Source organism: Nelusetta ayraudi, unplaced genomic scaffold (assembly GCF_046127955.1).
Source record: "Nelusetta ayraudi isolate G7.1 ecotype Tasmania unplaced genomic scaffold, CSIRO-AGI_Nayr_v1 ptg000058l, whole genome shotgun sequence".
NCBI classification, from domain to species: domain Eukaryota; kingdom Metazoa; phylum Chordata; class Actinopteri; order Tetraodontiformes; family Monacanthidae; genus Nelusetta; species Nelusetta ayraudi.
Genome location: NW_027466108.1, coordinates 2,417,092 through 2,435,048, shown reverse-complemented (window position 1 = coordinate 2,435,048; position 17,957 = coordinate 2,417,092). Strand labels below are relative to the sequence as shown.

Below are 17,957 nucleotides of genomic sequence, written 5' to 3'. Positions count from 1 at the left end.
TTTTGGAACTAAACCAACCAACCACTAACTAACTACTAACCTTCGCCACTAACTAACCACATGTTCTTGGACAAACTTTGAATCCCACAGATTCCAATTTTAATGTGTGCGTGGGACTTCTTATTTGTGCAATAGAGAACAAATGAGGGTATATTTTAAACACATTTAATTTACATTCTCAATGATTGCACATTTTACAAGAACGTCGCTCTGCCACTCTTGAAGAATACATAACAAAAGGTTGGAGTGCGTGGACCTTTAAATTACTCTAAAATAACGCTAATGTAAAATATTCACACATAAAAAAATAATTACATTCGTCAAAAACAAAAAAAACCCACCTTATTTCATAACATCTGCTGTCAAGTCAAAGCCAAGTTTATACAAATCGTGTCTAGTTTTCCACACGCGGAGTGAGACGGGAGGCTTTGCTTGGAAACATTGCACAACTTGTGTTTTGCTGTCACAGTCCCTCTTGCTCACCTCCGATTGAGATGAAGAGTAGACTTAATGATTTCTTAACAGAGCTGAGCGCATGACTCTTTAACGTCTTCGTCCCCTCCTGTGTCCTGCATAGTTCACTTACTTACTGAGGTATTTAAAAAGATTTAAAATAAGAATAAAATAAAATTATAGAAGTGCTTAAAAAGGATTAATCCTAATTTTGTTTCTCCCCTTCTTTCTGTTCTAACTCTTTTTTGGACAATCCACTGGAGCGTCGCTCCTTTTTAATCTCACTGTCTACGTAGCCCTCGTTGTTGTAGCCCTCTGTCGGCCTCTCGTGGAAGCGGGAAAGCGACACGTCAACGTTCTGTTTGTTCTTTTCTTGCTCTCGTTCCTGCTGGATCTTCAGCAGCACTGCTTTATTCACACCGGGCCCTGAGAAAACGGAGAGAGAAGAGCCATTTAGCCACTGTAAATATCCACTCGTTTCATTTCTGACAGCAATTATACAAAATGTTTTCGTTTCATCCGCAGACGACCGAGCGTCAGTTGAAGGCATACCAAAGTAGCTGAGGAGCACGGGCAGGAAAATGAGTCCGTGAGCCAATCCCAAGAGCGTGATGACCAGATTCAGTCGGAAAAAGAAGATCTGGATGAGTTGCGCTTTTGCAAAGGCGAGCACGAGGATGCCCGGCAGGTTGGTCATCGCCACCCCTGAAACCACCTGCACAGAGCAAAAATATCCATTAGAGTCCCAGCACTTTATTTGGACATTAGAATTTACCCCGACTCTGTGTTCAGGATTTGAGTCACTGACAAAGTCGGGCTTTTTGGTTTTGATATTTACTGGCCGCTACTTACTGCACTGCCCATGTTGGCCGTGGCCTCCTTTGCTCTCTCTATGCGAGTGGGCCGAACACTGAGCGCAAAGGATCTGGTCATATGGGACACAAACTCCACAGAGATGCCCACAGCCTGTAGACAGCATAGGAAAGACAAGATATTATCTCACTAAGGTAGAAAGGCATTTTAACGGCATTTTAACATATTTCAGTACATCAAAGGTAAGATTTGCGTCTAGGAGAATTCAAATCTAAACATCATTCTAGACATTTAATGTTGCGCCTGTTAGTAGAAAAAAAAAAAAAAAAAAAGACTCGAAAAGCGACAGGAGCTCGTGAGTTGCAGAATAGGAAATGTTCAGTGATTCTTTTTTTTTTTTTTTTTTTTTTTTTCATATTTTAAAACATTAAACCCAACAAATGAAAATAAACATCTCCACTATCACACAAGAAGCCACTTTTCTTTAAATATCCAAACACAGCTCTTGAAATAGAGCAGACACGGGCAAACTGTGGCCCGGGGGCCATATGCGGCCTGTTAAGCTTTTTAATCCAACGTGGAAATAGAAGAAGTTATATTAATAGTAAGTAAGTAATGAAATAGCTGTACTTCATCCACGTTTTCAGTGTTTTAGGGTGATTTCAATAAAGAGCTAAATACCGTGGGGCTTCAAAGACAAATATTTTGTTGTAATGCTTTTGTTCATTTTCATATCATATCCCATGATACATTTTTTCCCTCCTATGAGGTGGGTCACCAAAACATCCAATTCCACAACCCATTCTGGCCCCACCAGTCAAAAAGTTTGCCCACCCCTGAAACGGACGAGAGAGAGAGAGAGTACTGCAACATCATGAGCTAGCGCCACGAGACTTCACGAAACCCCTCCCGCTCAGAACACGCTTCCAATAGTCATGGGTTGCTTCCTGGGGCTCTTACCGTCACCAGATTGATGAGAGCCACTGCGTTGTAATCAATCCCCCACAGCGTCATGACCCCCACAGTGTCCACCACGATCATGATTATGGTGATCAGGTTGAGCAGGCCCGAGCAAATGTCCAGGCCGAGCAGCAGGCAGCACACCACGAAGGTGGGGAGCAGACACATGGAGATGTTGAAGAGCCCCTCTGGCACGATGGTCAGGTACTGCTCATAAAACACGTTGGTCACCCTGGAAGAACACCGCCGCCGCCGCGTGAGTAATTTCAGGGTGGGGCAGGAGGAGAGTGAGAAGAGAAGAGGGGGGGGGGAAGTGCTGGGCGAAGGTTACGCACGTGTATGGAAAGACTTCAAAGTCAGGATCCGTGCCTGGTATCTGCCTCATGCTCATGGTGATGTTGTAGGCCAGTTCTCTGCTTTTCTGCAAGGCATTGGTGAACTCCTGCGAGTTTGTTAAAGTCGTGTGGTACGCCATGAACCGGGAGGCTGAGAACAGAAAAAGGATTGTAAAAAAAAAAAAAAAAAATTAATGAAATGCAACAATTTCATTTGTCGCGTCTTTCACGAAACCTGCGTGTGACAAATGAGACGTTTGATAGTTTGAAAAGGCCGCAATACCAAATACATTGCTCTCAAAGTTATGCTCTTGCAAACATGCTCAGATTTACTTAAAACTAGACGACGCACTGAATAAAAATAAATAGATTAATTAATCAATGAATTACTTAAGAAAAGCTTTTAATTTTTGGATGTCCCGATCCGATCTTTGGACCTAGCATATTTTACTAGATCAGTGATCGGCCGATCTGCATTCAAAATCCCCTATCCCCTAATCCGAAAATAAACAAAACGGTGAGGAAAGGAAAAGCAAAGCATGGAAGCGATCCAATTAATTTTGCAGTGCACCAAGAGAAAAGTTTGAATCCTATGGATTCAGTTTATTCAAGGTAAGAAAAAAGATCGGATCTGGAAAAAAAAAATCGGGATCGGCAATTACTCATAATTAAAAAAAATGTGATCGGGACCAAAAAAAAGTGACATCCCGACTTTTATTCAAGTACAGTTTATTACTATAGAGAAGATTAGAAGAGATTAGCGACTCATTTTTGGCGATAAACTAAAACGTTGAAAATAATATTTACTCACCCAGAATTTCTCCGTCCTCTCCGACTACCACAGCCTTGTTGTAGGCCCCAAGGCCGCTGTGGGAAGAGATGTTTTTTTTTTTTAATGAGAGCGTTGCTGGCAGGTGTTTGTACAATTGTGTTTGCACAGTGATGAAGCGTACCCTTTAGAACACTTCAGGTCGGGCCTGTTGTTCAAAAAGATATCCAGGTACTTATTGAATTGTTGCACATTGGGCCGTGCAATGTCTTTACCGAGGGGAATGCAGTTCAGGTAACATTTCAAAGGAGCTGTTTGGAAATGAAGGAAAATGGGTTACGGTTTAATAGAAGAAAAACTCAATTTGAGATCCAAAACGTTTGGTGTGTTTCAACGCAGTGATTCTCACGTTCATGCGCAGGACAGAACTGTCCGAAATTGCTGCTGCTGGTGTACAGACGACAACATTTTGAGCCGGGGTTAAGCCAGTCCAGATAGTCATCCACCCAGGAATTTGACGGAATACCAATGTAGGAGCTACACATCATCAGTGGGGAAACAGAGAGCAAAAGAGAGACGTTAGTGCTAATAGATGATATCGCTTTGATGACATCTGAATATTTGAAAACACGCTCTTGGTTAAGTATTGGTAAGTATTGGTTCAGTATTAGAAAATGTTACATTTACATGAATATGTATATATAGAAAGAAAACGGTGCGTATATACACGGAGTTCTATATTTGCTGGTAACGCAAAAAAAAAAAAAAAAAAAAAAGCAACCAAGAAATAGTAAGAGTGATTTCTCTTCTTTTTCAGGAAGAAAACAATAAAGATTCTATTCAAGTGAATTCAGTATATTGTCTATTAAATGTCAAACCATTTTTTTCTAACTTCACAATTTCACTGACATGTGCAGGAGTTTAGGGGAAGATCCCCTGCCATTACAAGAGTGTTTGTCTTTGATAGTGAGCAGCTGATAGTGTCGGCGTTAAGATAGCTGCCATGTCATCTTTTTATCTGGAGGAAGCAGGTGTTGGGAATCAGAACTGTTGTAGCTGCTAAATATACCTTCCGGGAGACAATTGGTTCTGTTCATTTGTTGAACACTGAGGCTTTGCATCTGTGATCTGAACCCCCCCCCTAAGGCCACTTTATCTCCATCCTGCACAATCTATCTATCTAGTTATTTTTGCTTAAATCTAATTAGCGGAACTAGTTATTATCCTGATGTTGTGCGCTTTATTACTTGTAGTTATTAGCCGCGGCATTAACCATCCACGGCGGTTGAGAAGTGGAGCCCAATAATTAAAGTGGATGTTTTTGCTGCTCGGTACAGTTAGCGAGAGTGCAGCCTTTATCTGCTATCTGCTGTTAATGTAACCGAGTTGATCATTCACTGATCAGATTGGCTGGTATGTGAGAGGTTGCCTCTTATGTTAGCAGGTTCAAGGATATGGCAGGGAGGAGGGTGGGGGTGGGGATCACGTTTTGAAGGACGAGGCAGAAAATCCTCCATGTAAAGTGTAGCGCTCAGGACTGAGTACGCGTCCAGACTTTTCCTCTGAGGCCTCTATCGTCAGGCTTAGACGGTAAGAGGAAGCGCTTACAGTTCGGGGTATTCCGTGGCGTACTGGATCTTCTGGGTGAAGGAGAATAAATCACAGCCAGCGCTGGAGCAAACTCCATTCATGCCATCCAGGCTGGAGAAGTTGAAGCCCTTCGTTGTTACGAAATACACAGGTGCTCCCACTTTGAAGTATTTATAGAGGTACTCAAAGTATTTCAGCATGTAGGAGCCCTGCAGCAGAACAGAGTAGCGTCACTTGGATTGTTTGCTCAAGCGGACTTTTCATAATCAATGTGTTGCATATATCTTCATATGGTGCCAACTGACCTGTGGCATAGACAGCTCCTGGTCCAGACCCACGGTCACATGAAACATGAGGAATATGGATGCACAGAATACGAAGATAAAAACCACCATCTGAGGAGAGAGCATACCACTGAGTTTAGTTGGGCAATATTCACCCCAGCGCCAGTGTTTGATGAGCAAATTCTCCTTATCAGCTCAGCTCCAAAATGGCCCCCCCCCACCCCCCCACCCCCATCTCTTGGTGTTTTAAACACAGTAAATTACCACAAAGATCCTGACGAAGCGGTTGAGCAGCGCAGGGGCGTAGTAGTCCCTCATGATGGGCAGCAGCAGGCCTTCATTTGGCTTTTTCGGACGCTGCTTGTCCGTTTGAATGCAACACAGCAGCTCGCAGCGGTTGCTGTCCTGGCGCCGGGCGTCCAGGGAGAGCAGTGCCACAAAGGCCGTCATCTGGAGGATAAAGTCCATGAGCACAGCCAGGGCTGCGTACAGCGCAAATGTCTTGACTGCTGGCATGGTGGACAGGGCACCTGGTAGCAGCGGGAGGAGGAGGGGGAGGGGGGGGGGGGGCACAAGCAAGATTTAAGTCTTGTTTCGTCGAGGGATTTTTGGAGTACGAGGCAGCGTGTTGGTCGGATATTAAAAACGAAATGCTAAGCATTTTGTTCACAGTGTTAGCAAGGTCGGTTGAGTTCAGTTTGTGGACCTTGCGGGCCTGTTGAAGTCCACTCAAGGTGCAACTCAATCAGACAAAATACAGCTGGCAGGAATAAAGGATCAAGTCAGGTGAAGGGAGCCAAGAGTTCTAAATGCACTTATGGCAGCGAAGCAGTTTAAAGACAGCGGCTAATGCTGTGTAAACTTCATGTCTTACTGTGCGAATGAGGGATTGCTTTTCCACCACAAATACAAACAAAAAACATCTGCTGGAAGGGAAATCAACCTTACTTGGACATAATCCTGTAACTAAACAAACACACTATACACCTGTACTCATTTTCGGAATGTGAAAATTTAACCAAGAGAGAGTTTATGGTCAGATGATGTAAAGCTTTATTTATTTTTATTTCATTTTTGTTTTTATGAATTTTTCACACGTCATGTTAATTTTAGTTCTTTAATTTGTTTCAATTACTATTGGATCAAGGATTTTTTTTTCTATTTTTTACTATAATAAATAAAAGTGAAAAAGTGCAGTATGGGGCATCTTTATCACCTTTATTTTTATTTCATGGCGCTAACGTACCTAGAAAGAAGCAGACCGACTCGGAGAGGCTGCACAGGAGCATGCTGGGCGCTACGCCCCCCAGGACGCGGCCAATCTGCTCCTCCCTGGTCTCCCAGGGCCGCCGCACATCTCTCTGCAAGGAAGAGGGTCAGAAGGAGGTCGAGACGCTGCCGTCACCTGGCAAATGCTCACGTAAAACGGTTACGCACCTGGTACTCCAGAACAAAGATGAAGATGTTGTCCGCTCCGACGGCGAGCACGAGGAAAGGCACCACCTGGAGGATGATCAGCGAGGAGGGGATGCCGATCCAGGAGTAGAAGCCCATGGAGGAGAGGACGGAACAGCCCACCACCAGGATCCCACCCAGACCCACCAGAAACTTGGAGTCCACCTGCGAGGCGAAGAGATCAGACGCTTTTTTTTTTTTTTTTTAGCCCCGGTGGAAATTGTTGCTGTTCCATCTGCTGCTGCGTCATATCTCCTGTACTGCGTATCTCCAATGGCCAATAAACCAACGTGCTGCAGAGATAAGCAGCATTCAGATGACACAGCTACACTGTTGCAATTTCCCCTTATCGCACATTCAATAAGAGCTGCTTCATCTATTTACCTTCCCGAAGAACACTCACACAACACGTATATGAAACATGTATGTATATCTGTATATACTGTACATATATGTGTGTATATGTACAGTACATACAGATACATATAGACTTGTAAATATGTATAGATTTCACAGTTGCCTCGGTCAAATGAATTCATGCAGAATGGTAATAAATACATTGTTTGAGTTGATTTGACCAGTGCAATTCCAGAAGTTCTGTATTTCCTCTGAGTAGATAAAGTGAACCCCTTCAAGATCCGTGTCACGCACATGCAGAGGAATCAGACAACTCAGCCAGATAGGATATGATATGATATGGTATCGCTGGTATGCCACTTGGGGGAAAAAATGTAAATCAATGGTCCAGTTGTGTAGTGATCCAGTCGTAGTACATCGTAGGACCGACACCAATGTCTGACTATAAACATTTGCTCGCTCATCGCTCGTGATGTCAAATTCAGCATTGCAAACAGTTGAAATCCTACCAAAATACGCTTGAATGAAGTGTATTCCCCCAGGGCCACGGCGATGTAGAGAAAGATGACGGCATAGCTGATCATGAAAATGGGGATGTCCTCCGTGGTTGTCCGATTGATCTCATCCTCCAGTGAACGCTGTCAAACAGGGAAAGGCGCAAAAGAGAGGAAAAATAATGAGGCGAGAAAGAAAAAAAAAAGGGGGGGGCGGGGGGACACCGACAAATTTTGACTTTACCTCTGACATGTAAGCAAAGTCAAATTTGGTGTTTTCCTGGAATTCTTGGACAATTTTCAGGAACTCCGTCTCCCACTGCAGTGCCACTTTGAAGTGGGTGTGGTCGCGAGCATAGTTGTTGAGGGAGAACGTCATGATGAAGGCCTCGGCGTTGGTGTACTGCTCATCTAGTGGCGGGCACGTTTAGGATTAGTTGACTTTTTTTTGTGCTGTTGACCTCCCGCGAAAGGAGATGCTAAACGGAACCTACCCTTGTATCCTCCGACAGCCAGGAAGGGAAAGACCGGAGCGCCGTAGTCGGCCATGCAGCTCATATCTAGATCGGTGATGTCCTTGAAGGACAGCGGAGAGCTTGGGTCGAGATGAGAGAAGAAGAGGAACTGAGCTGGCAGGTCTTTCAGATTACATATAAATACGTGCGTGTTGGTTTTAGCCATGCATCCTTACCTGAAGCAGTAGATTAAGTGGTCTCTCCAGTCCACTTCTTTGGTCACTCCCAGCTTTGTCATGTTCACCTTAGCGTTGATGTTCTCCAGGCTGTTTTGGAAGTACTGCGGCAAGCTGTTGACTGCACAGTCGGTCAGGGCGGAGTTGACTGGGTTCAGAGGTGCAAAACAGACGTCCTTCAGACTTGCAGGGCGGTTCAAATCCTCCGACCAGAACTCGATGTTCTGCGAAATGGCACAGAAGAAGCCGCAAGCGTGTCAGTTCCCCCAATCATGAGCTTTTTTTTTTTTTTTTATGTACTGTCAGTTGCCAGATTTGATCCCGAGTGCCTCACCTGTATGCGTGTCTGCAGCTCCAGCAGCTCAATGATGAGCTCTTTGGACATAATCCCGCTCAGGTTGTGCTTTCCAAACAACAAAGACTCATATTCTTCGCCTTTTCTGCCCGGTGCCGTCAAGATGAGTTGGTTTGTCCTGAAGAACGGATCAAAGTTCTTGTCGTGGAAGGCTTTCTCTTGGCGGGCGCGGCTGTTGGGTGCGGACCACAGGTCCACCGGGTCGGTCGTGAGCTCAATGTCCTTGAGGCCGGCGGACAGAACAGCCACAACTACCACTGAACCCAGAAGCACCTTGTGGGGAAGGAAAAAAAAATGAAGCAGAGACATCATCTTAGTCTAATCTCTTGAGCTTACGATCTATTTAAAAGATGCTTAGAAGTTGTTTTTTTGGGGGGTGAAACTTACCACAAGGGGATACTTTGCCATGGTGGTTCCCCACCACTGAAATACAGAGCTTAAGAAATCCTGAGCGGCCATGCTGTTCCTCTCAGCGCATGACACCTCCGACGGATCGATCTTCCGCTCGAGTACATTGTTGCCGTTTTTATCTTTAACCTGCTTCTTTTCCCTCAGATCCGCGTCCTTCGTTTTCGTCTTGCTGGTTGTGCTTTTTTTTTTAGAGCTCAGACACAAACTCAGAGTAACATATAGAAGGAAAGCTACAATGAGGACACAGAACAAGATGATGGCAATAAAGAGAGCGCCGTCTAAGCCCGCGACTTGGAAGGGGCCGGGGGGCGTTTCAGGGGGCGCAATCCGAGGGCAGGAGTCGGTGCAGTCCTGGCAGGAGCACACCTCACCTCCCTCTATTGCCGTCTCATTGCATTTCAGAACTGTTCCAGCGTAGGGAATCACACCCTCTGGTAGTGGCACATTGTGTCCGGGTTCTAAGAGATTGAAGTCAATGTCCAGCGGAGCCAGTCCGTTGCTCGAGTCACCCTGGAAGTCGTACCAGTACTGGGGAGTGCACAGCTTGGCCCCGTACCGACCGCACATCGTGCTTATGGCGAAGCCTCCTGTCGCTGGAATCCTGACGTTTTGACAGGAGCGGAAAGAGCCTTCGGCGAAGGCGGAGCTGAGGAATACTTTGTACGCCACCACAGCCTCCTTCGAGACGTTAGTGCTTTTGTCGGTGATGTTCATGACTTTGGTCACTTCCAGATATTGAGCCTGGTTAGGGCTGCATGTGGTTATGCAGTGCAGGTGTGCAAAATTGTCAGCGCAGTTGGGGCATCGCACCAGCAAGTTCTTGGACATGCTCAGGCTTAAATCCAGAGAAGTCAGCTGGTTGGGAGAGCAGCATGCGCGTGTGTTCTCAAAGCCGTTGTCCAACATGGGACACACCTGCCAGAGGAGAAGATGCAAGGTCATGACAAAAACCTGCCCATTGTCTTTAACCTCTGACAAAGACTTGGTGACCGCCATACCTTTCTGAGTTGATCATAGTGGGGCCATGAGAGCGAACGTGCAGGTGAATAATCTAGACAAGGCACGGTGGCGTTGATGAGAGCGCCCTCGATCTGTGGGTTACGGCCACACTCCTCATAGAAGGCGCAGAAGCCTGGTTCATGTTGGGCGTCTGACAGCAGCTGTGGGTGCAACAGGGTTGTAAAAAAATATATACTCTGCACAGGAAACATCAGAATGTCTCAGGGAGGTACAAAGACACGGAATACGTGACAGACTAAATGAGTAATGTTGAGAAAATTCAAAAGCACTACTCTTAAATATTATACTAAAAACATCAGTAACATCGTTTTTAAATGGACTTTTTCTGATCATCTGAACTGTCTGAAATAGGTAAATAGCTGCAATGAATTATAATTATTATGAATTGAGAGACAAAAAACATGGATGATGTTTTTAAATAAATACTTTTGCCCGCCATCTGATAAGCTAATGTCTGTAAGATTGAATTATGTTGTGTTGACGGCATTGTATCACTCTGTCCAGAAGCATCTGCAAATCATACAACATTAAGAGATTGACAAGTGTGTCTTCATCGTTGATTATGTTGAAGGTTGGTCACAAAAAACTTGAATTTGTATCTGTTTAGACTGAAATTGAATTCTTCTAAAAATAAATAAATAAATAAATAGATAATTATTATTTATCAATTATTTTAAACAGTGTTCGCTTTTAATGGGGTTATTATCTGTAGGGTTCAATAATTATTCTAAGAATCTTGTAAAACAACAACAACAACAACAACAACAACAAAAACACACACTGTACATTGGAAATTTAGTTGTATAGCAAAAGTGTTTAAACATTTTAATAGCGACATACAGAGAGACAGAAATATGGTCTCACTGCAGAGCACGCCAGCACAGTTAACGAGTCATTGCGCAATTTATGGGGAGGCACAGCAGGCTGCTCGCCTCACCATGCGTCTCTTCTCAGTATTTAAACAGGAAATGTGAAAATCCAGCGATTTTGAATAAAAAAACAATCTATTTAAATGTTTTATTTTGAATAAAAAACAATCTAAAACTGGTGAAGTTAACCGAAAAATACATTTAAAGTATAAATCACCGGATACATATAACCATTTCATTATTTTCTTAATTGTCAGGTGAGGCCTCCCCTGACTGCTCATCATTGACACACACCTGTACATACATGTACCCGTGTTGTTGGTAATTGTCTCCTGATAAGGAACCTGTGATTACATAATTCTTGCCAAGGCAAACTACTTGGCAAATGCTGGCAATTGATCGCAAATAAACGTACACGAGAAAACACATTTAAAAACGAACCCACGGTGAATTTTCAGATTCAAAATCACGATCTTACCACGCAAGTCAGAAAAGTGAGAAGGGCGCAGGGAGTGAGTCGGACCATGATCCCTGGGAGTCGTCCGTCAAGATTGCGGTCGGTGTCGGGTGGCAAAATGAAATGAAGTTTAAATCACAGGTTCCGTTTTTGGAAAATACATCAGACAAAGTAAGACGGACAGGTGCTGCAGGTGCCCTGGTCGTCCTCCTCTGTCCCCCCTGTCGGTCTGTCTGACTGTGTGTTCGGGTGGAAGATCAAAACTTCACCCGCTCTCCTGGCGTCACCACCGTCGTGACGTCACGCGTCTTATCTGGCCTGATGCGACCGCCGGCCAATTGCAGCTGCAGCTGATCAATCCTGCTGTCTGATTATTAACATGGGTATGAGGGCGGTAGGGTTGCTGAGCGGGGAACAAGCGCAGGAAGGGAACCGCACCCATTTTGGTGTTTTTGAGACCACACAAATTGTGAAGGACAGAACGTGACATGAAGATTTTCTTCAGCTGGCGTAAACCAACTGCGAGGCACCATTTCCTTTTTCAGTGGGATCCCTGTGTATAATATATACATACAGAGTGTAATACATAAATACAAGTGTTATTAAAAAACAAATAACACATAAAAATCAAACACACTCTGCAAAAAGTTTCATTCATAACAACAGAGCACCCTTAAAGTCAGATGACAAGGCAGGCTTCAACATAATGCATAATGGGAGGGGTCTTGTATGGAGGTGGGAAGTGACAAAGTACAAATACTTTGTTACTGTACTATATACTGTACTATAGGAATATATAAAACATTACTGTACTACTTGAGTATTTATTTTTATGACTTTATTCCCAACATTTGTACACAACTATCTATACTTTCTACTCATTACATTGGAAAACATGTTTGTTAATTCTGTGTTTTAAAGTTTTTAAAAGATAAAAATTCTGTTAAAACGAACTTATCATCAATATAGCTGTTGTTGCTCGAAGTGGAGCTATCAGAACTGTGCTCTTCAATATAAAAGTTAATTGTTCAGTACAGAATGAAAATAAAAATGTAGAAAATAATATTGGTTATTGTTATTAAAAGAGTAAATATGTATAAAACAATAAATGTATTGTTTCATTATTTGGAAGAAACAAATTACAGCCTTACTTTTACTTGAGTAAAAGAGTTGAATCAATACTTTTACTTTCACCAGTTGTTTTTTTTTTTGTTTTGTTTTTTAAAGTACAGAATGAGAATAGTTTTGTCACGTCTGGTCTTGTATTTATGTGTACATCTTTCTACACTATAGGTTCTGGACTATATATCATTTCACAGCTAGAAACTGTAATTTTGCACTGCCTGTATAAAAGAGCCACTCTCCATGGATGTCTTTGGTTGGGTAGCACTGAATGTCCACTGAGCAAACAAAGACACAATGCGACCATCAGGGTTTTGCAGATGTGCAGCAACAAGATGTGCCTTTCAGTATCACATCGGTATTGTTTTATTTTCCCGCAGGTTACAATTTCTGCTCCCGTCTAAGCACGTGATGCGATTTGCATTGTTAGCGAATCACTCTGTGTTGAGGGAATGACGCCACTTGTTTTACACATAGCAACAAAATTAGCTGGACTAAAGTTAGAACTTGAATAAACCAAAGCTTTTAATTCCACATTTTTTTTTAAATCTCCTTCTCTTTAATAGTGACCATTAAAGTGTATTACATTGTACGGTGATCAATGTGAGAAGGGCAACAACAAAGATTAATATAGAGTGTGTTGCAAGCTGTGTGTAAACGTGCAATATTTCACCTCGGAGCATTTTCATATCACAGGATTCCATACTTTCATTTCAATTCATTTTATTTTGATCATTACTTTGTTTATGTATGTCTTATATATGCTTTATTATGCCTTATGCCTTATGCCTGTACAATCAATCCACCTGTAAAGAATATCTATAGAAAAGAAAACACAAAATTCAACTGAACTACACAAATATTACCAGAAGCAGATGTAGGGCTGCAGATCTCTTTCAGTCAATTTGGTCAATCCCCTGACCGATTCCATGGTTGACATTTCTCAATGCAACATCCACATGCGACGCAACAAAGAGTGCAGATTATTAGTGATGTTACGGTAGTGTCGTAGACAGCGGCGGGCCCAGACCCGAACTTTAGCCCGCACCATCGTTGAAGCTGTGTGCATATCTATATGGCTCCGAGAGACAATTATGCACTGTCATCAATACATTACTTATAAACCATTTTTCTCATGTTTTCTTTTATTTCCCACTTGTTGTGTGACGGCCTGAGGACAGTAGCAGGCCTCGTCATCAAGTCCACCTGAATTATCATTCCTAGGATACAATCACATAATCCAGCATCTGCTTTTGTAATTACATTTATCTCAAGTCAAGGTCATAACTCTGGCAAGGTTTGCAGCGGCGCTATCAGGGCGAAGGTGCATGAGCTTTTCAGAATTTGTGATAAATACAGATGGGGAAACGAGACAAGGAGAAATAGGACAGATATCAAGATGGTCTTTGTTCTTTGTGCTAATAAGTTGCCCGGCCGCTCGGAATTTTGTAACTCGGCGCGTCCAAAACCTCGCGAGCTTCACATCAAAATGAAGACCGTTGAGGTTTCGAGCCGTCATTTGAGTGACATGTTAGATGAGTTCGATCGATACATTAATGTGCAATGCATGCCACATTTTCCGTCAACACTTTGCTTACACCTTGTTTGTCTCAGGTTCAATTGTTTCTTTAGTGGTATTGACATTTTATTTCCTTTTTTTTTTTATACCACTCATAAAGTAATCACTCCCAGCTCACAGTGCCTCTTTCAAGGTTATGTAAAGATAACAGTGATGATCTGATATGAGGTAACTGCCTCATTCATCCATTTCCTTTGAGAAAGGGAAACATGAAGTGTGTAAAAGTGCGATTTTTTTGTAATTGTTTATTCTTTTTTTTTTTTTTAATTCATACACGGAGAATTTTAAAACTGCTGCATTTTGGATTTAGCAGCAGAAATACTCAAAGCACTAGTGCACTGTACATGTGCAGGAGTGATACCACTGTAAATATTTTGAAAATACAATGCAATGAATGCACAAGTAAATGACCACAAAACCCCCCCCCCAAAAAAACCCCAACAAAAATTCAGCTTTATTGTTCACTCAAAGTAAAGACAGTTCCTTCACCGAGAAGTATTTCAAATCCATGTTCACTTAGCAAGTTTTTCACTCCAAATGTAATCTTTGTTGGGAACCAATTCTCACAGAAAAAAGTTTGAGAAAAACGTTTAATTAATTCCTTCATTGCTTTAAAGAAAAGACAAGTAATGTTCTTGTGTTGTTATTGCAAAACAAATTGCATTTTTTTATTTTTTTTTTACAGGAAGAAAATGAATCTTCAAAAAATATATAAATAAACAATGTCTAATTATCCGCCTGAATATATTTCTATAGTTTTGGTAGCTTTGGCTCACTGCACGTTTTGCATTGAGCCAAAGTTTTGCCTGCATGCGTGCATGCATGCATGCCAGTCTAACTGCCTGGACACTGTTATCATCATCATCGTCTCATCATTGGCCTTGAGAAGATCTGTTTCTCTTGGCACCTTCTTTTATGAAGGGCTGTAAAACGGAGGTGTTTTTAACTCAATTGACGATAAAACCAGCACAATCTAGTGTATTTGGAAAAAGCAAAATAAATTAAAAGCTTGGTGTGGCAGTGTAAACCTAAATAAAGCTTGATTTCAATCAGACTATTGTGCAGTGTTTCGTTGGCTTTTTTTTTTTTTTTTTTAAAAGGCTGCTTTTGATGCACATCTCCGTATCTCATGTTATCTCCTTTTTCCCATCTGTCTTTATCTGATTTTCAGTTTGTTTCCTTTTTTATTACAATGTTCTGTCACAAGGCTTTCTTATCCGTGTGCTTCTAAAACAACATGAAGGAAGAAAAATGTAGAACATAAAAGGAAGAAAAATCGATCTCCAAGGAAAATGATTTTTTTCTGTCGAATATTTTTTGGATTTGTCATTTGGAATTTTTTTTTAGACTGCAACAAAACACGTGTTTGTCTTTTACATGAAAAGATCATGAACAGGTGGGAACATGCCATGAAACCATAGACTGTCTTTGTGTTTTTGTATGTAAGACCTTTATTCTATTCTTAAATTACAAACTTTAGGAATAGAAAAAAGGAAAATATAGAAAGAAAAATATACCTTAGAAAAATATATCTAAAGAAATGTATGTTTGTATGTATGCATTTATGCACTTATGTGTAAATGTATGACTGTTGTGTTGGGATTGAACTCACAAGTGGCCACCAAGTTTAACACAAGACAAATACAACAACAACAACAAAATATTTGTTTAAGAACTGTATAAACGCATCCGTCTTGTTTGTTTTGACGATGTGTAAAGGTCATTTTACAGTATGTCAATACTGAAGTGTACTTTGTATGTTTGTGGCGTACACCGCTGTAACGAAAAAAAAATCTTATTGCTCCATCTTACCATTTTACCAATATATATACATATAATATATACTCAAACTATTGAAACTGCATACACATACACACACACACAACACACACAAACAATCCCTGCCATATTTCTTTGGAAATGCTGTTAAATTAGTTTTCTTTTGTGTTACATTTCGAGCATCACAGAAGAAAATTCTGATTCACACTAATGTTGCTGGATCAGTTTGCCGGAAGATGTTTTATCAGCGTTTTTGGCACATTGGCTGGAGAACCAACACGGAGAGCTTTGCTCAAACGTAAACAAACAAATGGCATGTGTTGTTTACACGCACTGCTAAGGTTCAGCTTTGCGTAGGGACGCACTTCTATGTGCTCCGTCAGGAGCAACATTAAAATGTATACTCCTTAGATTAGTTTTTTTTAGGGGTTTTTTTGCATTTACTTGTTTATTTGTATTTTTTGTTCAACCGTAAACAACAGATTGCAGAGACATACCTTTGTATTTTCCACATCTCTTCTCCATTTGCAACTTTTGTTTCTGTTGCACTGTAATAAACTAAATGCAGAACTAAGGTCATCATATTAAAACCCACAGAGCTGCAACTGAGTGACAGTGTTCCTGCTAATGACACCGTGATTACGTATGCTTTCCCCTCTTTATGATCGAGGGCTTATCAGTCTTTATTTATGCAGCTCTCATTGTACTGGCAGGCTGGTGGAACCAACTGATTGCTGGGGTTTATTGGCCTGCGAAGGGTTGAAGGGTAGCTTCCTCAGAACGGTTTTGGCTGTTTCAGCTGAAAACTGTTATGGCAGTAAAACCTTTGCGAGGTCGGACGATCTTCTGAACAACCAACGTACTCATCGCATCTCCATTTTTTGGTAACGGATCCGCTCAAAGTTGGGCGACACAAAGCTGTTCCTCTCCACGTCCTGTTGTACCCATGTAGTTTTAAACACCTCGTCTTACGTTTTTCATACATGGGGCGTCGACACGGCTGTAAACACGGGGTTAATTTGGCACAAAACATCTGAAAACCTAGCACCCACTGGAACCAGCACGGCCCATGTGCGTAAGCAAATATTTTCTTGCTGGTGTTTTTATTTGGGTTTCACCTGGAGGGGAGCAGGGTTCTAATGAAACTCAAACAGAACAGTGGAGCTTGACTATTATCGCAGAAAACTGACATGGCAAAAATTCAAGCAGCAAAACTATAAAAAAAAAAAAAAAACTACAAAAACAAACTTAGCCTGAGAGCCAGTATAACTAACTAGTGTAACAAGATGACTCCAATCAACATTCTTATATGCCAGACCTCACCCGCAGTTCTCTGTTAAGGGGAAGCCTAAACGAGTGAGGCACTCAAGAGTCATGTTTTCAGTATCGCTTGAGTGTGTGGGCACAGAGGTCTACACGGTGATTCCTTTATTGACAACCAGCTCTGTGTGCTGACAAATGAGTCAGCAGTCCTGCAGGGAGTGTGTTGCCTTGGCCACAGTCAGGAAACTGTGTTTGGAATCTGCTTTCACAGCAGGGAGACCAGATTCGAGAGACAAATGTACTATAAGGTGTCACACCTACATCGACATTGTGATATTTACTCTATATTGTTTACAATGCTTTCATCACCTCCTCCCTCTCATGTTTTAAGGCATGCCTCTAGCCTGTAGCACCCCTTGGCATGAGCCAAAAGACTAATATTGGACAAATCTTCATTTCCAAAAGTATTCTCAAGAAATTTAAGTTGCCTAGATTGTTGGAAAAATCTATAAAATATGATTATTGGCTTTGGATTGTTTTTAAATGGCGCTTATTTCTGATTCTATACTTGTTCAGGAGAACAGAAGAAGGCAAGAATATATAAACCATCAATAACTCAACAGTGAATCACTAACCTCATTGATATAAATAAGTGATTAATTAATTTAATAACAAGGAAATATTTTTTTTTTTTGGCAGTATGACCATAGTGAGACGGGCCAATTATGGCCCTGTTCAGTCACACCTCTGTTATCGCTTACTAAACCTGATATCCAGTGTCAGTATACTGTTACACAATAATTATGATTATAATTACTGTGAATATTGCAATCTTTCCTAAATAAATCAACACAGACCGCACTATGATTTTAACTTCATCTCACAAATCTGAATGTAGACA

The 17,957-nt window shown here is 41.7% G+C and overlaps 1 protein-coding gene across 1 annotated transcript; it reads right to left on the bottom strand.

Moving 5' to 3' along the window:
• Positions 1–149: 149 nt before the first annotated feature.
• npc1l1 (NPC1-like 1) lies at positions 150–11,559 on the bottom strand. Its single transcript, XM_076039123.1, has 21 exons — positions 11,335–11,559; positions 9,966–10,127; positions 8,944–9,882; positions 8,536–8,829; positions 8,202–8,425; positions 8,005–8,105; positions 7,755–7,921; positions 7,526–7,654; positions 6,642–6,824; positions 6,451–6,565; positions 5,469–5,734; positions 5,226–5,315; positions 4,939–5,129; positions 3,740–3,867; positions 3,515–3,641; positions 3,373–3,428; positions 2,562–2,712; positions 2,227–2,458; positions 1,306–1,419; positions 1,006–1,168; positions 150–879 (listed from the first exon to the last, which is right to left on the bottom strand). Exons 1-21 carry the CDS (start codon positions 11,380–11,382, stop codon positions 659–661), a joined length of 4,101 nt encoding a protein of 1,366 aa, XP_075895238.1. The 5' UTR covers positions 11,383–11,559; the 3' UTR covers positions 150–658.
• Between the last annotated feature and the right edge of the window lie 6,398 nt (positions 11,560–17,957).